General features: G+C 34.7%; 1 protein-coding gene across 3 annotated transcripts; it reads left to right on the top strand.

The window, feature by feature from the left end:
- The first annotated feature begins 17,275 nt into the window (after positions 1-17,275).
- LOC145319580 (uncharacterized) lies at positions 17,276-24,084 on the top strand. 3 transcript variants are annotated; one of them, XR_013879952.1, is made up of 10 exons: positions 17,276-17,650; positions 18,450-18,563; positions 19,353-19,930; positions 20,170-20,226; positions 20,664-20,704; positions 21,042-21,179; positions 21,558-21,641; positions 22,035-22,119; positions 22,306-22,371; positions 23,193-24,082. XR_013879952.1 is itself a non-coding variant. In XM_080161783.1 (5 exons), the coding sequence occupies exons 1-5, from the start codon at positions 19,741-19,743 to the stop codon at positions 21,615-21,617; spliced, it is 486 nt and encodes a 161-aa protein (XP_080017909.1). In that variant the 5' UTR covers position 19,740; the 3' UTR covers positions 21,618-21,858. The 3 variants fall into 3 exon arrangements, 1 of the variants encoding a protein (XP_080017909.1); XR_013879951.1 differs by lacking the exons at positions 17,276-17,650; positions 18,450-18,563 and having other exon boundaries at positions 19,740-19,930; positions 23,193-24,084; XM_080161783.1 differs by lacking the exons at positions 17,276-17,650; positions 18,450-18,563; positions 22,035-22,119; positions 22,306-22,371; positions 23,193-24,082 and having other exon boundaries at positions 19,740-19,930; positions 21,558-21,858.
- The last annotated feature ends 3,371 nt before the right edge of the window (positions 24,085-27,455 follow it).

Genomic DNA, 27,455 nt, shown 5'->3' on the forward strand with positions numbered 1-27,455 from the left:
GCTCCAGCTGAATCGATTTACAGATACCCCCTAAAAACCGGAAAAAACCGGTTTTTCATAAAATTCACGGCCGGTTTTGGCCAAATCCGGCTCAAATTTTGCATGGAGTCATCCTTTGATATTCCCAACAGTTGATACTTGACTCAGCAAGATCCCAGAAAAGTGTGGTATATCTACCCCCCCCCCCCCCCTATTATCTCAGTTCCTATTAAAGCTAGAGGGCTAATTCTTTTTGTGCAAGTCTCCTGTTTGATAATGAATTTCCTACATTTTAAAAGTCTAAGTCAATTTTCGCTTCCTTCACCCTTTTATTTAACAACATTTGTTTTTATGTCTTTTTTTACTTAAAAATTTCAAACGGCTGTAATTTTCTTTTTTTTGAAGCTAGAAGAACAATTTTTTTCCAGAAAATGTTTATCTTTATGTAAATTTTACATTAGAAATATCAAAATATAAATTTCGGCGGGAAAACGGCGGCGGATCTTTATGAAATTTATTACGTTATGCAGACATGTAAGAATAGCTTAAGTTTAAAATTTGAAGTCTCTAAGTCAAAAATTGCGGCCACAGGAGCCTTTTAAAGATTTCTGGAGACCTGGAGGATCAGGACCTGCAGGATCATACCTGGAACCTGAAAGTGATTTGAACACCTGTATTTCATATCAGAATGTACTACTAGAGGATATTTTAGTATTTTGGTATGATAAAATGCTTTGTTTTAGTCAAAAAAATATTTTTGCTCTTTACCTGGATGACCCTGCCAACGCCCCCCCCCCCCCCGTTAAGGGTTAATAAAGTAAAAATGTTACATAAAATATCTTTGGCATTTTCTTTTTTGTGTTGCTTTACTAATTTACTCTTTGTTGTCAAGGTGTTTCTTAGATGAATTTGTAACTGATTGCCTGATGGAGAATAATAAAATTCCATTTCTCACGTTCGTACGCGGTCATACGCAATGTTAGAAGGGTGACATTTCATATCTCAGTTTTCGCGATTCGAGAAAAATTTATTTTATTATTATAGAGAATTGAATAATCTTGTACGCATCTTATAATTTGCGTCACCCTTCTAACAATGCGTATGATCGCGTACGACCGCGAAAAACGGCATTCTATTACTCTCCATCGAATACCCATCCACGTTACGCATAGTAATGGATTTAGAATGAGTGGATATTGTGAGAGATTCTCGTATACCCAGATACAATATTTCTCCTACCTATCGATATCCCCCCCCCCCCCCTCTTTATGACTTTACCCAATCCCCTGATCTGACCATGGAGGAACGCATTGTCCAATATCGGAGGTCTATAATAGCAATCTAAAAATTTTCTTGTTACAATATCCATGCATTCTATATCAATTCGCATTTTCTTGTGCCTTGTCTACAACTTTTGAGTGTCTTGGAAGAAGGAAAAGTAGGAAAAAAGAAAGTTTTTTTTGTTTATTTTCATTGAGGAAGGTTGTACAACATTGGTTTAAACACAAAAAAAGAAACATTAACACAATAAAAAATAGTTTTCCTTTATTCATAATTGTTTTTCTCGTATTCATTCGAATCCGGTGGATAGGAACCGGTTCTCATCCATACGAAAAAACTATGTCTAGCATCGTATTATATCCAGTTTTCTACGAATATAGAAATGTACAATTATAAGATTAAAACCAGTTTTTTATCCCGTGCCTTCGGCATCTCGGGGCTAAAAAAACTGGTTTTAATCTTATAATTGTACATTCTATATCCGCGGAAAGCTGTTTATAATACGTTGCGAGAAGTAAATATTCCCAATTTTACCTTATTTGAAAACTTGAATATAAATAAAAGAGGTGAATTCAAAGTCATTGGTCATAAGAAAACATTTGGGTATAGTCCCTTTCGTGACATCGCTTCTTATGGGGCGATTTGTCGTATTTTTCACAGTAGATTTTCTCCTATTTCTAGCCCCTGCGGGGGGCTCTAACCCTGCGGGGCCAATTACCTAACCCTGTGGGGCAATTACCTAACCCAATATAACCTAACCTAACCTAAAATAACCTAAAAAAAGCCATTTTAAAAATACGACAAATCGCCCCATAAGAAGCGTTGTCACGAAAAGGACTATTCCCAAACATTTTGTACTTTCAATATGGTCATAGTCAGAGTCATACTGTCATGAGAATAACGTCAATAATATTTAATACTATACAGCATAAACCATTTTATTTGTATGTAGACTAATACCTGATTAATACGCTTGATAATGACCTAGAATCAGACCTACATTGTAGGTTCTAAGGTACTTACATCCAAACTTTTTTTCAGACAACCAACCCCTTGATTATACGACGAAGTCCCAACTGTTTATGGTAATGATTTCTGCCTGTTTTGAGCCATGCCAGCTCCTCTACACTTATTAATACTGTCGCGCATCTGACACAGCAGCAATGGGTACGACCTTTGACGTCAATAGTTGTGACGCAGTTTTGGCCGAGATTCAAACCCATCAACTCCCCATCAACGAGCGGATGTGCTATGTGTCACACTACAGTTTTGATTATGATCCTCCTTTCTACCTGATTTTGACTGACTATGATGGATTGGATAGTAGGATACGATGGGTTAATGCAACTTTATGGACTATTATACATACTAGTGGATTTGCCCATATCATATATATTTGAAGAGATAGGGAAGGATAAAAAATAACATGAAGCCATCCAAATACTTAATCTACCAATAAAAAGGCCATAAAACCAACCAGTGATCTATGTGAATCTACCAAAAAATGAAGAACTCAATCGGTTCTATTGTTATGAAAATATTAGGATACAAAAAAACCGTTCTACTTTATATAATAGGATGTATGAAAGCATAATGTGGGTGCAAATTCCTCTTAATGTTTTCATTATTTAAATTTTGCTTTAAATTCTGAATTAACATTTGTGTGCCTTTTTAATAAACCATAACACAACAGACGAACCGATAGATAAAGATATTTACAAAATAGATGCTTAAAATATTCGTTTAAGCTTTGAACGTCTATTTTGTATGCAAAAAAAACATACTTTTTATTTAACATCTTTTACCGACATTCATTTACCATTAGTATCTTTAAATTCAAATCTATTTCCTTGATTGTTAACTCTTCAAGTTGATATGGTTTTGCTATGGTAAGGTGAGGATTGAAAAGGATCGTTTGTTTTAGGTCCTCAGACAATACAGCAGATTTTTTTAATAAAAATAGTTACGATATTTTAATCTATTGGAATCATTGGAAGGTTTTTATTGCGTTTGATAATAAGAATAAAAAAAAGTTGAAGAATTTAAAGAATATGTTATCTTCACCTTTCAAAGATTTAATGTATTATTTCTGTTCTATTAGAAAGACATAATACTTGACTGAATACAAACATAACAATCACCATATGATTATGATTGTTGTTACTGCGCTACTTATGACTAAAACTGGCCTTGTTTGTTTTCTAGGAGCATCTTTGGTATATAGCAAGATAGACACAAAGTTTAATTAATTTCTATACAAAGTTGAACTTTTTAACAAGTTTAGAATCATTATTTTCTACACAACCTGTCCCCGTCTGTTTTCAGGAATAAAGATAATGGAAAATTAATAAATCTTTGGTCAACATCTTAACCACAATAATTCCAAACAACAACAAAATATAAATTTCTACTTGCAATACTTAGGATTAAATATTTTATCTTCCATTGCCTTTTCCCATTTTCCATGTACCTATTTAAGGTATAGATGATTGCTTCGAATAATAATGGCAACCATTTTGTAACCAGATTTTGTAATAGGGTGTCTTCAATATTTTACAAGATCAGTTAGTGTCATATATTGCTTGATTTTTCTACCACTTGTTGCACAAATACAATGTTTATACAACTCAGTATAATTAACTACCTGAACAATCCTCTATCTTCTGCATATCAGTTCTCCACAGACTCAAGCAATAGAAATGACAAAATCTAGATATATCTTTAATCAAACTTAAAGCGAAATGTCAATGTGCTTTTTTCTTTTAAATTGAAAATGGTTAACTCCTAGTATTTTATAAAAAATTACTGATCCTCCTTTTTTATTGCCCCATCTTTATGATCCTTTACTTTATACAGTTATTCTGAAAATACTTTTGCATAAAGTATAGTGCATGCCTAATAAAAATGACATCATACAATATAAATGACCAATAATAGGCCAGTATACATTTTACTTTTAGTCAATTTTAATGTGTACTGGCCTAACTTTGGTCATTTGTATTAGTTGACGTCATCTTTTATTTGGTACTATATGCTTTTCCCATATGAACATTATGTCAACCATAGCCACTTAAACAATCAAAAATGCTCATCAGAAGCATGTTTGTTGATCTATTTAATTTTGTCTATTCCACTGGGTTTTCAAAGAACAATTCAAAGTTTCTTATTTCTGTATAAAGAAGGTATTAAATTAAAACTTAAAATTAATACTTTCTGTCTGTTACAAATTTGCTTTGTGTGTATTGTTAAACTTTACAGAAGGTAAAATTTATATTTCTAGGAAGTATTTTGATATATAACATTCTAAATATTTTTATTCCATTAGTACAAATCTCAAAATTAGAGGGTTTTACAATGTTTTGGACAAAGCCTAAATTGTGTTAAAATTGTGTCAAAAATGGTCCATGTTACGTAATAAAATGAGGGAGATGAGAGGAGAAGTGGAAGAGAAAACCCCTAAAAAGAGGTAGATAAACACTCATTTTATTACGTCACATGGATAATTTTTGACACAATTTTGGGCTTTGTCATGTTTTGCAATAGACTTGACTTTAATTATGATAAGTTACTAACCACTTATCATTTGGTACCCCTTCCTTAGCTTATCTCTGCCAGTGGACATAGTCTTCCTTGTTGTACTGCTTCTAACAGGAAGATAGCAGAATTAATTTAGAAAACAAAAAGAATCTAATCTAATAACACATTTAATCTAATAAAGTTTTAAATTTTTTATCTGGCTTTGTTCTTTTTCTGCAAACTTACAAATGAATGAATTAATAATGAGTTTTGCAACTCAAAGTTTTTTCTTTTGAAATGATTATTTACAATGATATTAACTTTATTTATGGTACGTATAAAAACCTGTATATTATGACTCTAGAAGCAAAGTTTTAAAAAAGCCAATACAAACTGACCAACCAACTAGCAAAATATCTTTACATATGAAAAGTCCCTATAATTTTAGAGTTGCATTACATCTAAAAAGGTAATTTATGTATTTTGCATGCTGTTAATTGATTATAGCATATTGGATAAAATGGCACCATTACTGCACAAATCCTTTTATGCAATTTAATGTCTTTGATTTGCAATGCACAGCAGTATTTTCCAATTTTCCCCAGATTTCTTCACTTCATATAGGTTTACTTTCAATTCAAATAATTGCTTATAAGGTTTTTAGAATAAACTAATGAATCAAATTTAAAAAATACATGCTAATATCATTGTATCAAAGATTGACAAATATAAACTTTTGAAAATCATGCCTCTTAAGATCTTTTAATATTACTAATATTAAACCATCACTCAAAAGTTGTACAGTGTACTGTACTTTTCATGTATGTACATAGATTCTATTGGGAATATTTTCCAATGTTGAAAGGGATATTTGCAAAAAAGAAAATATTATGCCAATAGATTAAAAACTGCTAGAGGTGCAATTCTTAATTTATCCAGAGATGACTGAAATTAAAACTTATTTTTTTTTTATTTTCATGGTACAATCTATCTTATCTCAAAGTTTTATGTTTACCTTACCTAATTATTAAAATAACAATAAGTTACTCTAGCATGTGTTTCAAAATATATAATACATTATGTTTCAGAGTCATAAAAGGTGCTCTATTAAGATAATTTGTATTACCTTACCATCTACTGCATCAAATGTGTATAATGTAAATTTCTACCTTCCACTTGGAAAGCTTCAAGGCAAAATATTTCAAAGTTTAAATAAATACTTTAGACTTTAGGCCCTTCTTAAATAGGCACAAAGTATTAGTTGAAATATTCTTCCCCTTGAAAGTTTTTAAGATGTATTGTACATAATTTTATTCTTGTACTGGAGGAAATAAAGAATGTAGTGAATTTCCTTTCTCATCAAGTAGCAATTAGTACCTGCAAGGGTGCGGATACCTAGAAACTTATTTGGTGCATTCATTAGACAGTACAACATACAAGTTTGCTCCACTTTGCATCTAATCAAACAATGAGTTAGGTAATGTTAAATACAATTACAAGTATAGCAAGTTTGCATCAGTCTTAAATTTAGATCAAGAATTTGATTCTACAATACTTAATGCAAAACAACCATGTCTAATTAAAATTTGGCAAATGAAACAAAAACATCAAACATTTAATAGCTTTTATCATATCTTCTTTGAAGATATTCTAATTTAGATATGCATGCATTTCAAAGATATTCAGGAAATTCATATACATTATGCACATGAATGTATATGTAGTTGTAATACAATAGAAAAGTTTTGCCGAAATGTGTATGCATTTAACTATCTTCAACTCTTTCAATTCCTAAAAATTGGTCCACCTCAAAAATTACAAAATTAACTGAGCTACAGAAGTAAATAATGCATGTATCATTCATTTCTCACCATATATAAGTTGTTTTCTTGTTTAATGTGAGCATTGTTGAAGCAGATGTTACTATGAAAAGACATAAAAACATTAACTTTATTACCAATTTGTTATACTTAAATGCATCACTTGAAGTAAGGAAAAGTTTAGAGAATTGAAAAGTTTCCTACCAATTATAAAATTTTATTTCCTTTAGATCACATGCAAAAATGTCTTTAATTTCATTTCTAAAACAATCAAGTTAATATTCTACAAGAGAAAAATTAATTTTGAATGATTGCTAAAAATGTCAAAAATTCTCATAGATAAGGTTAACCTTTTTTTCTTCATAAAATTAACAATTGAACAAAGAATCTTTGTTAGACAACTAACTGTAAATGATTCTTAACAAATATTTAAAATTATTTTTGCTCTTTGCCTGGAAGACCTCTAAAGGAAGGAAATATTAAAATAAAATAAGTCCTCCATTGTATAACTGTTGAAAAATGGTCAATAAAATGAATAATAAATAGCCCTGTCAATATGCAAATTATCAATCTGTTTTTCCCCAAAACAAGCTTTAAGTTTCCAAGTATTTACTATATTTCAATATTTATGCAAATCCCAGACCAACTTCACAGAAAAATATATTTTACATTTTTGTTTATAAATTGAAATTTACAAACAATAGATTTGAGATGAGTAAACAAAAACTTGTCTATCTGGATATTGTAGATTTGTTGACAATATTATATTTGTGGTCTGCCAGAAGAATTAAAATAAAATTTCAATCAATTGTTAGCAAAAATTATTTCTATTGTTGTATAATTTAAAATTTTTCAGATAATACAATAAATTAAGTATAGAAATAAATTTTCTATGTAAATATATCTATAATAACGATGTATAACGATGTCTTTCTGTCTGAAGCTTAAGATTCTGGTAATTGCTGAACCAAAAAAATGCCCCCCTCGATTTTTTTTTTACAAATTTCAAACGAACTATTCTATATAGGAGGGGGACTCCCAGTCTACTACTCCTACTACCTCTTGGTTCAAAGCTCTTAGAGTTTATTTTTGAATTTTATTAAGTTGGCCTAATATGATAAAGGGTAAGAGCACCTCCCTAATAGGTGATGGTTAGGTTGCAAACCTAACCATCACCTAATAACCCTAGTCTGTGAGGGCTAAATAGGAACCTCTCCTCTAATGTTTTACTGGTATATAATTAGTTTCATAAATGGTACAAAATAGTCTGGCTTTTTAAATAGCATAAATATACAAGTTTTGGTGAAGAAAATCCCCTATAGTTATAGCCAATGTGAGTAAAATAAGATATTGCGTACAAAATCTACAGATGTATCAACTCTAAGTATACAAAACCTCTAGTTGTAGTAACTCTATTGTATCTAATGTTTTATGCGCACATACCTCTAGATGAATTAACTCTATTGTATCCAATGTTTTATGCGTACAAAACCTCGAGACAAACTGACGGCGCGTCATCTGTCCAATTTTCTCATGGATTAAGAAATATTTAAATGCAAACAAGAAATTCTGAGCGAGTCAATCTATAATACAAAGAAGTACGATGTCTGTCTGTCTGAAGCTTAAGATCTCAGTAACCACTGAACCGATTGGGTTCTACTCCTCAGGGAATATACCTACTGGCCCTTTTATCCCCCCCCCCCCTTATTTTTTACGTACGTTTTATGTACGTTTTTTTAGGTAGGTTTTCAATTTACGTCTGCCGCAAAAACTCCGCGGCTCGGATTACCACGTTGAACACCACAGAGTAATTTGACAAAGAATAACTATCTTAAAAATATCCATAGCTTTAAGAAATATACTATATAAGAGGGTTTTTTAATAATACAAATGAACTTAGAAATTTTGTGTATTTGTAAGTAATATTCTTTTCTTTATTCTATAACTCCTGAATTTTTCAACAATTTGATATCTTATTCTGATGTACTGAATTTTAGTTTCCGAAAGTGTAACTAGCGTCCGTGTCCTATCTCAATATCTACTACTAGCTAAAAAAGCTTTAAACTTAAAAAAAATCTAAATTTGAAAAATTCAAATCTTGAATGTATGATGTATAAATCGTTTATACATTATATCGCTTTTTCCTTTGACCGGAGAAGCTGAAAATATTGTTTGCAATAATTGGGTTATCTGCTGTACAACTTTGGAAATTAGGGAAGAAATAGACAATCAATTTTCAGCACATCCTTATTCTGTACAAGCAATATTTTTTGGTTGGCCTCATGCAATATGATTTCACTCAAAACTTTGTCTACTTTTGGGCTCTTTTATATTGTTGTATATTGTCAAAAAAAAGGCGGCTGAAAAGCCCTGGTTTAAATTTGAAAAAAAAAATTTTCTCTGATTTCAACTTTACAAAGTTAATTTTGAAAGAAACCTTTTAACTAGATTAATATCATAAAAAAAGTTTTGAAGAATATATTTTCATTTTTTTGTTCTTTAGACAGCAAAGATTCAATATGAAATGTTTAAGAAAATATTTAGTTTTGTGTCTGTCCAGTTATCATACGAATGGACTATTGTATAGACCCTAGCATCTAGGACCTCTGTAGAATGATATAAATCCATCCTGCAACCTGTAGAAAGCTTCCCTAAAATCAATGTTAAGTAGTTATCGATTTAGCTGCAGACCAAAAAATCTTTTTTCTTTATAAAGATAGACACTTTTTTGCTAATTTAGGAAATTTGAACTTTTGGAATATTCCAATAGAATCAAAAAGATTTTGGCAAAAATAAGAACAAAATATATAATACTTAGCATTCTCAATTCATATAAGATTTTTTGGGTATCTAACTGTTTGTTCGACTGTTTTTATATTGGATTTGTAACACTGAATAGCGGAAATATATTTTCTTCTTAGTAACAAAGCCACTGTACTTTTGTAATGTTTTGCTTCGTCTGTTTATTTTAATTGATATTTAAATAAATATTTTAAGATGGTAAAAAATTTTCTCGTATTCATACGAATCCGGTGGATAGGAACCGGTTATCATGCATACGAAAAAAAACTATTTTTTATCATCGTATTATATCCAGCTTTCTACAAATATAAAAATTTTTAGCCCGTGCCTTCGGCACCTCAGGGCTAAAAATACTGCTTTTAATCTTAAATTGTACATTCTATATCCGCGGAAAGCTGTTTATAATACGATGCGAGAAATAACTAATATACAGATTAAGAATTAAGATTGATCTGATTGTGTAAAGTATGTATTAGATATTTATTAAAATCACTTTTTGTCTGAAGATTTGCTTTGTAATAGTACATATGTTAAGATAGTTTTAAATTAAGTCTTGATGATTAATTAAAATTTGCACATATTCTAAAAAGGCTACTTCTTTTATTTAGCATCTTAGATTTTAGAAATTGTATTTGTAATTATAATTGACTTTCCACACGCCATTCCATTGTATGGTTCTGACAAGAGAAGATATTCTGCAAGGATAACATACATAAGTAGCTAAGCACAAGAATATGGATAAGGAATTTAAAAAGCAATTAACAAATTCAAGAATATTAGAGAAAAACTTTTCTAACATACTTTTTTTAAATGTTATATCTATATTGCAGTATGATAACTGACAAACCTTGAAAATCGTACCCAAACCACCAAAGATATGGAAAAATATATATAAAAAAATCTTAAAAAGGCTACAAAAAACAACGGGAAATTTTATTTTAAGACCATAATCCAAAAAGAGTTGAAACAAAAAAACTAAAGATTTGAGTAAATATGTGAAGAAACAGCGTAAAGTGCCGCCCTAAAATGACGTCATACGATACAACTGACCAATGAGAGGCCAGAATAGATTTAACCATTTTGGTCAGAAACAATTTATACTGGCCTATCAATGGTACTTTGTATTGTATGACATAATTTTTTTGGAGGCACTTTATGCTGTTTCAAAATAGAAAAGTAGCTTTAAACCGGTCTGAAAGCAGTCCGATCACCATGTTTTTTTCCAACTATGCTCCATATTTATGGAAATGTTGACAAGAAATTTCAGCATTATATATTGTATAGGAGCCGAGAAAATCAGACATATAGACTTCAACATTTCAAATTATGGAGTAGCTTCGCTAGTAATGATTATAAGAATAGAAATTTAGTTTAAACAGAAGCAGAAAAGCATTTTCACACCCAAACTATTATTACACTTTAATTTGTTCAAAGGACCAACAAATATTTTACCCAAAGTTTGCAACCTCAAATTTGTTTTAAACTTGTTTAAGGAGTTAAATTTTGTTATACTTTTAGCCTAGAAGAATTCTTCACAAAGTAAAGACTTTAATAAAGTTTCATGTTAATAAACCTTCCTATATGTTTATGAATATATGCACGTTATAAATTATTTATGAACACATGCGGTAATAACATGAAAATCTCAAATCAAAATCAATTAATGAAGTAATTTTAGAAAACTATAAATGAATTATAATGCTGATAAAAAAGTTAATTATAACACAAACATAATAAATCTAAGGTTTTAAATCATGAATTATTCATTACATGTTACAAAAGTATATATATATATACAATATACATTTTGCCAGAACCTTAAACATCAAAGTGCAAAAAAAGTGTTTATTGAAAACAATAACATAACAGACAAGCGTTGACATGTTTGTAGAAAAGATTTGCAACGATCTACAAATTTAAAATAAGATGGATACAACAAAAATCTTATATTATTAAGAGAATAGTGTCTAAAGAGGGAAAAAGATAAGAAAAAAGAAATGAGAGTGATAAAGATAAACTGGAAAGAGGTATGGAGAGAGCATTAGAGAGGTAAAAAATCTGTATTTGAGAGAGAGATAGAGAGAAAGAGAAAGAGAGAGATAAGAGAGAGAGAAAGAGAATGAAAGAAAAATAATATAGAAAGAAAGAGAGAGAGAATGAGGGAGAAGAAAAATAATAAAGAAAAAAAGGGAGAACACAAGAAAAAGAGAGAGAGAGAGAGAAAGGGATGTATAGAGCACATTGTATCTGGGTTAATCTTATTGTAAAAGTTGAAATATCTAAAAATTGCCGCAGGTACTGACATCCAAGATAGGCTTCAAATTTGGGGATAAGCGAGTTCACATACTTTGTTTGTATACTAGAGTTTAATAATTAGAAAGATGAAGTTGGTTTTGTAATGTTTATGTATCATAGAATTTCAATACTTAAACATATAAATAAATGTGAGTTTTATATTTAGAGGTCTTTTAAAATTTTAGGCCTCTGTAAACTAGAGATTCTTGGTTAGAGAGATGAACAAAAAAATGTGGGGATAAATAAGTCAATTAACCTGTTTGTTTAATAGAGTTTCATAACTAGAAAGCTTAACATAAAATACGCTGTTGATGATGACTATATTCTTCAATTTTAAAGAATTAAATCCTTTTTAAAAGAAATTTAAAATTAATCTATTATCCACTGACACATCCACTAATCCCTGATCAAACCTAGATAAATAAATTTTAATCTTCTCAGATAATTCTATCCCTGAATACTAAGTAGAACGATGTCTGTCTGTTTGTTTGTAGCGAAGGATCTCGCTAACCACTGAACCGATCGGGTTCTCCTTTACAAGGTAGCTTCTCATAGGTCCCAGGAAGGTTTATAACTATTTTCTTGGGGGGTGGGACACCCCCAACCCCCCCCCCCCCAAAAAAAAATGAAAAATACCCCATTCCCCCCCCCCAAAATTTTTTTTTTCTTTTTAAAACTAAAACTAAAATAGTAGGGTCGACTACCCCCCCCCCCAAAAAAAAATCGCGACGCCGCTAGTTAATCTACAAAGTAAACTTTTTTACTTTGTTGGATCAATCGAAAAAACAATTTGCATTGAATTTACTAAAAGTAAGGGCAAATAAGTGTATTTATTTGTGATATAGACAGACTTACATAAGTTAATGATAGAGTAGACTTAATGTTCAATTCAAAATGCAAACAGATTTTTAAGTATTTATTATATTGGATTAAATGCAGTTTTTGAGTAAATAAGATTATATATTGATACTATATTTAGAAATGATTAAATATGTTAATAAGTCAAAACTACTGATTATTCAAAGCTGGATAGTTCTGAAGTAGCAGGATGTCTGTCTGTATATCAGGACACCAATCAACAGGATGACTGTCTGTTTAATTAATACAATGTATTAATTAACTATGCACTTTGAAGGGGTAGAATATCTGTCTATGCAAACTATATAAAGTAGTAGGATGTCTGTAAATAGCTGTATTGGTCTTAATAAAGACTCGAACCCAAACCAGATAATGTTCTGTGTTAGGACTCTCAATATCAACTGCCTTAAATATATTTTCTCTTTATTCTTTCTGAGAGCAATTAAAGAGTAATTAAGAGTAACAACTAACATATGTCTGCAAACTTAAATATATGACATCACAACATAAATATATGACATTTACCCCCTTCTGAAACCATCCAGCTAAGCATGGTTTCACCATCCATCAGGCTGATCCAATAGACTAGGATCAATGTCTTCACTGGGTGAACCTACATCGAAATTAACCCCGGCCTCAAGTCCTTCCTCTCCTTCACCCACTGGAGGAGGAGTGTTCAGCGCCCCTCCACCAACCTCAGCCGAGACACCCACTGTTGCCGCCATGACAGCATTACCCGCTGCAGCAGTTACGGGCCCTCCTACAGCAACCATCACAGCATCATTTACCGCTGAGGCGGTATCATTTGCAACAGCCACCTCTGCAGCAACTGCTGGTCCATCTGCCGGCATTGCTACTTCCATGTCAACACCACCAGTGACCTGAACACCTCCCGAAACCAACATCACCCCGTTGTTAGCCTCAGCACCACCAGAAGTTCCAGCCTGTTGCAACTGCCAATATGCCGCCGCCGGTAAGTCATTGTTTATTCTGCGCCGGATCTCGCTAAGCTCACTAAAAATATTAGACAGGTGCCGTTGCACTTCAGCCTCTTTTTTGGCCATCTCAGAAATAGCCTCTTGAACCTTAGTTCCCTGTCCTGCCAAAACACTTTCCACCTGTTGGCCCACCTGCTGTCCCAACTTGGTTGAACTACTTTCCCAATTATCAGTCATTGCTGTCTGTACACTCTGTACCATATAAGAAGCCTTTTGCTGTGCAGTAGTAGCCACCATTTGCTGCATCTCCGTATCGACCTTCCTTATACAGTCCATTAGATCCCTCTTATGCGAGGCCAACATATCTTTAACCCGATTATGACTGTCCGTCTGCCAAAGTTTCTGTGCAGTGTTCAAACTTTTGACTGATTCTCTTACAGCTTCACGAATTTTTTCCTCAATCATAGGCTTTAGAGTCACAGCAACAGAATTACTGATTCTACCTATATCTTCATCACTGAGCGGCGCTAAGCCCTGTCTGTCATTCTTGCGTTCAGCCTTATTTCTCTCAACCTCAGCACGTAAATCTGGTAACTCCCTCTTTTGTTTAGGCCCAAGAGAATCTGCCCCAGCAGGCCGCTTGACCACGCCCCTTCTGGAAGTACCTTCCCCAGCATCACTATAAGCCTTGCTGGCTCCCCTTCTGGAAGTACCTTCCCCAGCATCATCATAAGCCTTACTGGCTCCCTTAGTCCTGACCGACCCAGCAGCCTGATTTGGCACAAACTTACCAAACCTGCGCCGTCCCTCACCAGAACCAGTATCTGCCACCTTTCCAGGTTTGTCCGTTGGAGGCTCAGTCCAACTGTCTACCTCTGAACCACTCTGTTCACTAGGCAGACGATCCCTGGAATCAAGCTCAACTTCAAGACTCACGTTGCCAACATCGTCCTCATCATCATATCCAGGCTCATACCTGGGCGATTCTACATCATACTGCCTCCTATCATCTCTTCTATACACAACATGCCGCCGATTAGATCTACCAGCATCCAACATCTCAACAGACGGTTCACGCTCCTCCCGCCGACCAGACGCCCGCTGATACCGCCTTTCGTTTCCGTCTCCATTTCCTGATAATAATCAATAATTAAATATTAACATTTTAATATTTTAATATTTTAACATTTTTCATATATAAGACGACATTCAAAACGAAATACTTTTATATAAATTATATTTATCAGGGATGCCAAATTTTAATTACTGTTTTCCCGATAACGCGAAAATTTAACGCAATTACACAGTCTGCCCAAACAACCAACACACAGCAATCCAATAACCACCCCAGCAGCACCCATCACAGCCATAACAAAATGCTGCCAACTATTAGTCAACCAATCAATTGAGGAATTATACAAATGTACAAACCAATCTTCTGTCACCTCTACAACAAACGCATTTGAATTAGCAGCCAATTCCGAAAGTTTAGCCTCTTCCACAGACTCCAACACCTGTCCTTTCTCTCCCTTATCCAGCAGATGCTCAAAATTCAATGGTACCTCCAACCAACTATCCTCCAGCCGTTTAGTCTGAACCAGCTGCATTCCTGCCCCCTTGTTGCCTAGATATAATCCAGGTTTAACTCTCACAAATACTGGATTTTTCCTACACTCGACAACCATCAACAAGGAAACATTTTTAACTAATCTTGTGAATGGTTCTACAGCAACAATTCTATTATCCATAAACAAAGAAAAATGACCAAGATAACACGGCAAATTTGCTCCTATAGTCACATTTAACCATCTTTTTTTACATACAGACACAAGCTCCATCTCCCCTAGATGTTGTACCAACAAATTTCCGACTTGTTTGATGTTGGAATGAAACAAATTATTCTCCCAACACCCCTGTTCTGCCTGCAAAATCCTTTCCACCTGATGATATGAAGAGGTTAACTGTAATAATAAAGCACCATCCTCCTCCTTTTTCCGCATCCAAGGAAAAAAATTCTTTCTAGCAGTTGTAATCCACAAAAATACATCAGGAACGTTGGTATGAAAGTAATGCAAATCAGTCAGAAAGTCAGAAAACTCCACTTTTTTCCCCAGTTTTAATCCCAACGAAAACTGTGGAGAAATCGCCAACCAACTTTGGCCACCCTGATTGTTAGCATCATCCGCCATATTAGAAAATGTAAACAAAGTTAAATTTACAATTTCAACAGTCCGAAAATAACTAAAATAACGTCTATCTTCCTGTGATTTATTGTGAACTATCACTCGATCAAGCCCAAGCCGCAGATCAGACTCCAGACAATGTGCACCAATGAATTGATCTTCAAGAAAACAACTGTTATCAGGTAACATTGAAATTTGTATATTTTTCAAATAACTTGTAATCTGAACTTCTTGAAAAGTATTAGGCACAAAGGTATTATTTAAATAAATACCATCCCCTCTGCACTGAGGGTCAATCCCATACGTCATCATATCATCATACAGGATGGTACCATTTATGAAATAAGTAAGTGACCGGTCATAAAACGCTACAGGCAACCGTCGTCCATCTATGTCTAACACCCTCTGTTCCTCCATCCTTTTACAATCTTCACTAGAAATTAACTCATCACTACTAACAACAGCTGGTGCCCCTAAATGTAGGTGGCTATATTTGCCACAATACCAGGTGTGAACCGTTCTGTCGACGTGACATTGTACCGCGGGCAAAAATCTCACTCCCACTTTTTTTAACAGATGACCGCTGATTGTTCCATTAAACTCATGCTGACCAAATACTGTACATTCTGAAGCCCTCAACTCAGGACCGTCGCCAACACACTCCTTTACTAGCACAGGTATCATATCAGCCCCACAGGGTATCAAACACAATCCCCAAATTAAAAAATATTTACCTGATTTGAATTTATTATTATGACCAGACATTATTAGCTGATAACTGTTCACCAATTCACCCGCAAATATCAACTGATTTAGCCTTTCATTGCAGGACAACTTTCTACCTACTAGCTTTGTCAGCACATATTTGTTATTAAAATAATCAAATAACAATTCATGAACTCTTATTATAATATATTTTTTAAATATTTATATGTATTTATATAATATTTTTTCAAAAATAATTATTATCAGCTCTCCTTTCCCTACTTTCTCCGTCCTCGAGTTCCTATCTGAACATGTACCACAGGACCCCCTACCTGAGATCTTAACCTCCTCCCAGTGTCCCATAAATATTTCGCCACCCGTGATCCACTTTTCTTAATTGTAACTAATCTTTCAGGTGAAGATTGTGGCGGCGCCGTAGTCAAAAACGACTGTTCCGATGGAAGTTCAACCTCGTCAAAATTACCCTCAACCACAGGAGCAGGCACCACAGATTCATCTGTCACTCCCACCTCTACTCCTTCACCTACAGGTATAATTTCTCTATTCCCATCTCCTGAAACTCTGTCATTATCAACCTCAACCTCACTCCCCTTCTCCTGAATTTCGTCACTCTGCCTTTCCTCTGCCAACTCAAAACCATCATTTTCAGATGACAAATACACAACATCTTCACTCTCTCTCTCCTCTACAGTTTCTCTCTCTACAGGCATATTGTCAACCTCCAAAAATATCTCATCGGACGGACAAATTTCAGGTAAAGGAAAAACGTTAAAATTAACCTCCTCCCCTAAAACTTCCGTTCGAGCATGAATTTTTCGAATTTTATCCCTAGCCACAACCTGATTTTTCTTGATGGGATTATTCCCGAAAGGTGCCAACTCATACAATGCATCCGAAAATTTCTTAACTACAATAAAAGGCCCTCCATAGAAAGACTGTAATTTCTTGGACACGTCAGTTTTTACAATATTAAAGAAAGCATAACAAACATCTGTCACTCTTAATGCTTCCCTCTGTACTCTGTGTTTATTTTGAACCTCTAAATATAACTTGGATTTTGTAGAAATTCTCTTAATTACATCCTCCATATTTTTCAGAAATTCCAGATACGACCGCGAGGATGAAGATTCAACAGACGGGACTGGTGATAGAAAATCGAGGGGAATACGTGGCTGCCGACCAAAAACTAGAAAAAATGGAGAATATCCAGTTCTAGTACTCTTGGAGCAGTTAATCACCAACGTAGCCAAAGGTAATTTTTTAGCCCAGTCCTTTGTTCCATGATTTTCATCTACTTTCAAAGCAGCATACAAACTTTGATTTTGCCTCTCTACAGGATTCGAATTTGGATTCCTGGGGGGAATTAGGACAGTATCCACCCCCAATCCTTTCATCACGCCTTTAAACACACTGCTTGTAAAATTTGTACCTCTATCCGATCTCAAAGCTCTAAATAAACCATAGGTAGGTACAAAATTTTCCAATATAGCCTTTACAGTTGTTTCAGTTTTAGCATCAACCAACGGACATGTAAAAACATATCTAGAAAATAGACAAACCATGATTAAGACAAATTTAACCGTCTGTCCCTGATGATAACATGGAGTCCAAGGTCCAACTAGATCTACTGACATATTAGCAAAAACTTCACTACTTTGGACAGAATGAGTTATAGGTGAAACATGTTTAGGATTACTTCCAGCCTTTTTCAAACATGTAATACAACTTCGTATTCTCGATTCCACAAACTTGTTCACGCCAGGCATAAAAAATCTCTCATTTATCTTACGTATTGTCTCCTGCACACCTCTATGTCCAGAACCATATCCACCATGAGCTGAATCAAATATATCATTGTATAAAGAAAGAGGCACTACAGGCCTCTCGACAAAACCCCCTTCGGTCAAAGGCTGTCTGAAAATTACAACCCCCTCTAGCACATACATATGGCCAATAAGATTGTACAATAGTTCTTTTCTGCCCGATAGCTCCGCCCTCTCATAAGACGACAACTGTCTCCTTTCCAATATCCATAACCTTATTTCATTTAGGATCTCGTCCTGCTGAAGACTACTTTGCCAGACAAACTCAACATCCGCCTCATCCTCTGCAGAATGTACCTGCATAATAGAATAGATTTGATCCAGAAATGGTGAATCATCCAGGTAAGGATCCAAAATTTTATTATCTGTCTCTCTACACTCCTGACAATCCTTCAGTCGATGGTCCTTACAATCTAACTCAGTTCTCGACAAATAATCTACATTCACATGCTTAGTCCCCTGTCGATGGATAACTGTAAAGTCAAAACTTTGCAAGAAAGTTATCCATCGATAGGTGACACCGTTTATTGATCCTTTAGCCCAACGTTTATAATGCACTAGTGAAATACTGTCTGTCCGAACCAAAAATTCACGAAACCTACAAAAGTGTAAAAAATTCTTTAATGCATATACTAATGCACCTAATTCTCCTTTATAAGAAGGATAATTTTGTTCTGCAGCATTACACTTTTTACTACAGACACCAAACACTCTCTCTACACCATCCTGTTCTTGCGAAATAATCCCTGCAAAATACTGAGAACTATAATCTACATCCACGATAAAAAGATTAGGATTATCCCATTGAGGATAGCCTTTACACATTTCAGTCTTGAACATTTCCATAAATTCAGTCCATACTCTGTCCAATTCTTCTGTCCACTTTATTATAGTGTCATTCCTGTGACTATCCAACATGCACGACCTCTTGGCATAATCAGCAAAATATCCTCTGTAATAATTAGTAAATCCTAAAAATTTCTGCAACTCCTTCCCTGTTCTAGGCTTGCCCCAATCCTTAATCCGTTCCAAATATGCAGGATTCATTTTCAATCCATCGGCACTAATAATATGCCCCAAATAATGGCATTCTCTAGTCAATAAATCACACTTATCTAAATTCAATTTCAGGTTGACCTGCCTAAGAACTTGAAACAGTGCCTGCAGATGCTCTACATGTTCCTCTGGACTTGATGAAAACACGATCAGATCGTCCAAGTAGCTGATACAGAATCCATACATACCTGGCAGGATAGACAGCACCTTATCCATCAGAGCACAGAACAGGCTGGGTGCATTACACAACCCAAATGGCAACCTGTTAAACAAATACATCCTGTTTGCTGCACTAAAAGCTGTCAACGGTTTAGAGTCTTCATCCATAGTCATCGAATGGTAGGCAGCTGTCAAATCAAGAGTACTGAACACCTTGCCAGAACCCAGCTTCGTCAGATTATCCGAGATCAGTGGCAGCGGCCACGCCACCCGCTTAGTCACGTTGTTCAGGTTGCAGAAATCGATGACAAACCTCAACTTAGCCTCTGCTCCAGGTGCAGCCTTCTTTTTCACAGCAAAAATAGGACTAGACCAATCCGAGAAACCCTCCTCAATAATGCCAGCATCCAGCCATTTGGTTAACTGTTCCTTCAATTTAGCATCGTACTCTGGATTCAAAGGAATATTTCTGGCCTTCACAGGTTTAGCTCCAGGTAACAATTCTATATTATATGTCATTAATCTACAATCACCAATATCTGAATCATTCATTGAAAAGATATCAAAATTTTCCAAACAAATTTTAATAATCCTGGGTTTCAATTCTGGATTTTCCTTAATCATCTGGTTTTCATCTAACTTCAATTTTTGAATAATAAACTGTACCCGTTCATGCATTTTTTGCCCCGACAACTTTTCTGGCTTATCCAATTCATTAATTGTTTTATTACAGGTAACATCTTGATTATCCATGATGAAACAATGCCCCATCTTCACATTTCTCAGCAAGGTAATAGGTTTTATTGACGCATTAACCACATTAACCACACAGGACCCATCTTTCCGTGGCTGATACACCCCCTCAATAATCATAATCCCATTGCCACTTGTCATCTTAGAAGAATTAGGGGACACGTACCAAAGCCCATCATTCTTTAATCCAGTCACATGCACCACAGCGGTAGATCCTCCAGGATAAAAAATAGTTTTATCCAGCAACTTCACACTATACTTCGTTGAATATAACTCTCCAAACCCACCCCCCTCCTTTATCCCTGGCAAGGTAGGTTTAGATGGAATTTCAGAATTCATTCGTCCGGACAAAATAGGAATTTTCTGTATCTCCGCCACCACCTGTTTCTGTAAACAGGAATTAATAGGAACAGATTCCCCACAAAATTCAAACTTATCTTCATCCAAACAAATATTAATTTTATTCTTTTTCAGGAAATCAGATCCAAGATTTACCAACCTACTCGTCACCTCAGGTACATAAAATATCTCCGTAAACACAGCTTGAGTTCCAGCAAATCTAAATTTCAACTCAACATATCCAATAATATTAACTTTCTTTAAATCTACTGAATATGCTGATAATTTAGCAGGACAAAACTCAATTCCATGTTTATCAAGAATTTCTCTAGATATCAAAGAATTAAAATTATTTCCTGTATCAATAATTCCTAACTCCTTCACCGGAATATCAGCCCCAGGCACAAGAAATTCTAAATCCGCACAAATAGGCATTTTCGTTATCTTCAAAAACTTCACAATCTCTTGAAAACACTAGTCATTATAATTAATTAATATATCCATATATTTTAGATATACATCATTCCACTACACAGCAGTCAGCCCCCCATCTGTCACCAGCCGCCAACATACTGTTCAATTTATGAAATCCTGTACATCTCCCAGACTACCAGCATCACACAGCTACACTCCAAGCCTTTTCTTATACAAGTAAGTACCTCTCGAAGTATTCAACCTTGCATAGGTACCTATCAAAATATAATATATAGTAGATATATATATATATATAAATATATATATATAATGTTTTCATTAACACGATCACACCTTGACTGAAGAATAAACAAGACAGTAATCCTTTATAAAGTTGAGAGCAATAATGTGAATACACAACAGCAAAATTAACTATTTACAGTACTATAGCCTATATAATGAATATGAATAAAAGAACGATCTATAAATTTCATCCTAAAATGAGATTTATACATCGAATCAATCATATCCATTACATAGGATACTGCTGAAAATTGTTTCTGGCTATGTCAGCAATCATAGCCTCATACTGTTTCTCATCTCTGCTCTTTTCAGAATCCACAACAGGCCCCACCTGATTGCCCCACCTATCCACAACAGGCCCCACCTGATTGACTGTCTTCTTCAGAAACTGCTCAGGTATTACCCTATTATTAGGCACTCCAGGACCCTCTTTCTTTTCGCTACCGGCTGAGAAAAACTTAGCTTTGGTCTTTCCTATGCGAGAATCAGGAGCTGGCGGCTTGCCGTCTCTCTTCTGCCAGCAACTAGCCACTACATGACCTTTTTTCCCACAATACCAACAAATCATAGTTTTAGCCTTCGAATTCAGAGCCCCAATCACGTTCTCAACCTGATCCCATGGAATATCATCATCCCCTTCAATCCACGCATTATTATCGCCAATCTCTGTCCTGCCCTCCATATCAGATACATGCACTTCACTGATTACAGGCCTAGCTTTTACCTCCCTAGAATCCTCTAGCCTCAACCCTTCCATAGCCTGAGAATAACAGGACGTTACATTTTCAGGTGACACGTGTCCAGAACGAGCCCAGCTTATATAATGCTGACCTCTGCGAATCAAATAAGTCAAGAAAGCACTGTAATCTTCCAGGTAATGCATAGATTCAATGAAATTAGCCATATCTCTAGCTAAATCAGAAAACAGCAAATTCTTAGCCACATTATTGTAAAAATCACGCCAAGATTGTCTAGAAATTTGACCAGGATGCATAAGCCTAAACAGCCGCAACTTAGCATTGAAAAACACATCCACATTCTGACCACTCTTTTGTTTCAGGGCGTAAAAGAATTCGGTAGCCGACTCTGTATCAGCAAAGGGTATCACCAACCTTCTTATCAACAGGTAATAACCTAAAGCACTTAAGGAAGCATTAGCTTCCGGCGTAATAAGCCTCCCCATCTTCTTCCCTTTGCACTCAAAAATCCTATTGTACAGGACGTCCTTGAAAAGCATAGGATCCTCCAACTTTGCGAACCTAGCAACCCTCCATAAGGATAAAAAATAATCCTCAAAATCAATGTTTCCATCCCAAAATGGAGCATCCCGCACAAAATCACTATCCCACTTGACTCCTCTTACAAGACAAAACTCCTTAAACTGCTCCTCTACAGTCTGTTGGCTTACACTACCGCCGGCCACCTTTTTATAGGCCTTAAGCACTTCAGCCCTTTCCTCAATTAAAGGAAATATATCCAACAATTGATTCTCATATTCGGTCAGACAACTCTCACGAACATTCATCCAATTTCCATTCCCAACAGGACCTAAAAACTCAATCTGCGAAAACTTCAAATGTCCAGGAGCACTTTTCCCTCTTTTGGCCTCAAAATTTGTAGAATCCAATTTAGCCTCCACACTCAAACGATTAATGAAAGATGTATTAAACGAATCATCTCCCGTCGCTTTGACTGCAGACACACTAGCCCCCATACTTGTCTCATACAAAAAACCGCTAATATCCCCATCCACTGGCAATTGCGCCACCTTTTTCTTAATAGTAGCCAAATCAACATCATAACCTAACTTCTTATGCTCATCAGAGTTCTTAAACTCTTTCACCTTATTCTCCAGCCGTTTATTCGCCGCCGTTAACTTATCCACCTGACCTTTGACAGTCGTATGCTCCTGCAACATTGCCCTAACATATTTTTTTATGCTTTCAGGCACAACGTCATTCTCCACCTCGCCCAACGCCAACTCCACATTCGCATTAGCACCTGCACCAGCATCCTCAGCCGCAGCATCCTCCTCCTCCCAATTTTCGGGAGTTCCATCATCATCCTGACTGTCATTCTCCCGAGGACGTTTAGGCGGCCGTCCATGCTTGCCTTCAGTTTTACCCCGCTCTCCTTTTTCTCCATCAGCCATATCCGAGCACTGGAACTAGATCCGCCGTGAAATTTAGATCAAAAGAGTTAAAGAATGAAATTCCACAGAAACCTGAAATATAAATCAAGTTAGAAATATAAAAATTAAAACAAAACTGTGAAAAATCCGAGATAAAAAAATATCTCAAAAAGTGATTGACTTCAAATTAAACACCACTTCCCCCACCCTTAACTCAGCAGCAGGTCTAAATAACACGTAGCACAATAAGACTGCGCCAAATGTGATATAGACAGACTTACATAAGTTAATGATAGAGTAGACTTAATGTTCAATTCAAAATGCAAACAGATTTTTAAGTATTTATTATATTGGATTAAATGCAGTTTTTGAGTAAATAAGATTATATATTGATACTATATTTAGAAATGATTAAATATGTTAATAAGTCAAAACTACTGATTATTCAAAGCTGGATAGTTCTGAAGTAGCAGGATGTCTGTCTGTATATCAGGACACCAATCAACAGGATGACTGTCTGTTTAATTAATACAATGTATTAATTAACTATGCACTTTGAAGGGGTAGAATATCTGTCTATGCAAACTATATAAAGTAGTAGGATGTCTGTAAATAGCTGTATTGGTCTTAATAAAGACTCGAACCCAAACCAGATAATGTTCTGTGTTAGGACTCTCAATATCAACTGCCTTAAATATATTTTCTCTTTATTCTTTCTGAGAGCAATTAAAGAGTAATTAAGAGTAACAACTAACATATGTCTGCAAACTTAAATATATGACATCACAACATAAATATATGACATATTAGTATTTCTATTAATTTCTAAAAATAAAAAAATTTTCTTAATGCTTTTTATGTACTCATAATTAAGATCCTCGAGCCAAAGCTACTTTATATACAAACATCATTTAATAATTATCTAACCGAGTTTATATACAACAATTTATAGGCATTTTTTTACACAGTGGCAATTTTATTCTTGTCTAAATATGAATGAGAAAGGTCAGGGTTAGAATTTCTAAACTTGTAACATTTAATTAAATTTATTTTCATCAAATTTTGGCCAGCAAAATTAGCCTCTTAGGGTTGTACTATTTTGTTTACAAAGATTAGAATTATATTATTCAACGTCATTGTTGTAGCTGTGTTTAGTGCCTAGGAAAATGAGGATGGATGTCACTGCTTTTGGCCTTCCTATTCTATTAACGTCTTATTAAAGGGCAAGAGAAAGTGTAGGGGGAAAGAAACCCCCCTAGAAAAGAGATTGGTATGAGATATTTCATGACGTCAATAGAATAGGTAGGTCAAAAGCAGTAACATCTATCCCCATTTTGCTAGGGCACTATGAACAGCTACGTCATTGTTTTCACTTTTGCTCTTTTCATTTTAAAATAGAATCAAGATGTACAAATCTTGTAAGTGAATATTTTTCAAACTTATGGTGGCAAGATGACGTTCCTTACCTATAATACAAAGTAGAACGATGTCTGTCCGTCTGTCTGTCTGTCCGTCCGTCTGTCTGTCCGTCCGTCCCTTAAGATCTCGGTAACCACTGAACCGATCGGATTCTACTCTTCAGGGAATATACCTACTGGTCCTGTGGTGGTTTTAGGCTATTGGGACACCCCCAACCCCCCCAACCCAAAAAAAAACAAAAAATCCCCCCCCCATTTTTTTTTGTAAAAGATTTCCTTGGTCCTTTTACGTATTTCGCCGAGAAAAAAAAATTATCACCTCTTGGGGCAAAGCCCCTAGAGGCTAGGGGCGAAGCCACTAGTTAAACTTAACCCTTACAGATCGGGGGGGCCGGGGGGTCATATTGACCCCCCCCCTCTAGTTTTTTCAATGTCATTTTTTTTGTAGGTAAGATGGAGAGCTGTGACTTCATGACTTTTTAAGTTTAGTAATTATGCGTCGGCAAGAGTTGATTTTATTAGGATATCTGGTCTGTGTCGGTCGTGGTGTCCGGTCAAAGTCGGTTGGGTAGCACCAAAATTTAAAAAAATTCTAAATACTTTTGTGTATAAGGTAGAAACCTATATTTTTTTTGGTGAATACTAAGATATCAATGACCTTATGAGAAAAGTGGTGTTATGACCGTTTGACCGCACCCTGACCGACTTTATGACCGATTTTTGTCCGGCTTTTACTACAGACATATATCCTGAATATCATGGCTTCTATTGCAGCTAGAAACCTAAAATTTTTTTTGGTAAATTCTTGAGGAACAATAAACAGATAAAAATATTAATTGGCGCCGCCAACCGCCGTTTTACCGCCGTAACCGCCGAAAATGGCGGTTTCCGTTATTTGCCGTTTTTCGGCGATGATCAGAAAAAGTAATTTTTTTGTTATGAAAAATAAAAGTTCGTCCTAAAATTTGGTCATCCTAGCTGCAAAATTGGCCGCTCTACAGCTGTTTTAAAATTTAGCGGCTGGTCGCTAAAAAGCGGCTAAGGAGCGGCCTGGCCGCTATGACTAGAAAAAGTAATTTTCTCTAAAAATACACATGAACCACCAGAAAAAAATGTTACGTCTTTATCTGTAACAGAAGCTGAGATAGAGGGGGGGGTCAATATGACCCCCCCCCCCCCCCCCCGATCTATTAAGGTGGGAATTGGGGCCCGATCTGTAAGGGTTAAAGTAAGAAAATTATATTTGTCTTGAAAGAAACAAGACTACAAATGGTCATTACATATCATCTAAAAGAGGCAAATCAAAGAGATATAGAAGTGGTTGAATGGTTTACAAAAACCTGTACGAAGCTATTCTGATTGAAGGAGTGTTAGTCATTAGTCAACCATGCAGTCTGTCAGTGGGAGAATAATACATTCATGGAGAATGAGATGTTACGTACAAAAACAAAATCTCCTTCTTTGATAAAACTTTTATATAAGACGTAATCAGTTTTTTTTGTAATTAAGAATCATATCACAATCAAATAATTTTCTTCAAAGTACCTTGTTAAGCATTAAACCCTTTTTTTTTAAATTTAAAATATGGGTCGAGTAGGTTTGTTTGACTAGGTACCGGATAGTCCTGCAGGGTTAGAGAACCGCAAATATAGCCCACCGCAGGAGCTAGTCATAGGAAAAAAACCTACCCCCAATTCTTAAGAAATTTTAATGCTCTCATACACTTTGTGGGAAAGAATCAACATTTTTTAAACAATTCAGGAAAATCCTTTTTTACAGATAATTATAGAACATTTAATTCAATTATAATAATTAATAAAATAGAAGAATATAATATTTTCATTAATAGAGTGTGTTCTATGTAGAGCTGGCCCCCAATTTATGCACTCACATACAAGAACATTCATGGGCATTTGCATATTTTTGCTTAACAATACCAACCATTTACACAACAAGAAAGCGGCCATTCAAAATATTCACATGCTTTAACTTAATCAAAAAAAAATTTCATAATATAAAGATAAGAAAAATAATTTTAATAAAATGAAATCTGCCACAAAAATGCACCTAAAGTGTTGTAGGTTGGAAGAGGCTATATTTCTGAAAATAAGTAATTTGCAACAAAAATTCCGGAAAGAATTATTAAGAAAATATGCACTTTCATATTTTGGCAAATTTGATTTTGCTGGATGTAGTATTTTTTGTGTCTAATGAAATTAATATTTATTTAGCTCTATTGAGATGATTAATTATTCCATGTGGATTGAAATTTATGTATCCAAAATCAAAATATTCGATAATAGGAAAATGTCAAGAATACATTGGAAGTTTTGCTAATACTTTTACAACTTCATTTATAGCATTGTTTCTGTTTATTTCAACTTTTTCTTTTAAAACCATCTAAAACTATTTCATTTTGCTCGTTTTAAAAGATAGGATGGTAATAATTCATATTATAAAATAACTGATTATTCAATATACTGTAAATAAAAGCATTCATCTTCAATATTGATTGCTTTTTGTTACATATAAATCAAATCTAATATACTTGTTAACTGAAAACTAATCTGTTTTTCTATTTAATAGAATCAGAGGCGTGCAAGAAGGGGATGTATTTATCCCCCTGGCAAAATTAAGGGGTGGATACACTCCTCTAGGTGT

The sequence above is a fragment of the Acartia tonsa genome, chromosome 5 (genome assembly GCF_053477335.1).
Source record: "Acartia tonsa isolate MP-2025a chromosome 5, ASM5347733v1, whole genome shotgun sequence".
In the NCBI taxonomy this organism is placed as follows: Eukaryota; Metazoa; Arthropoda; class Copepoda; order Calanoida; family Acartiidae; genus Acartia; species Acartia tonsa.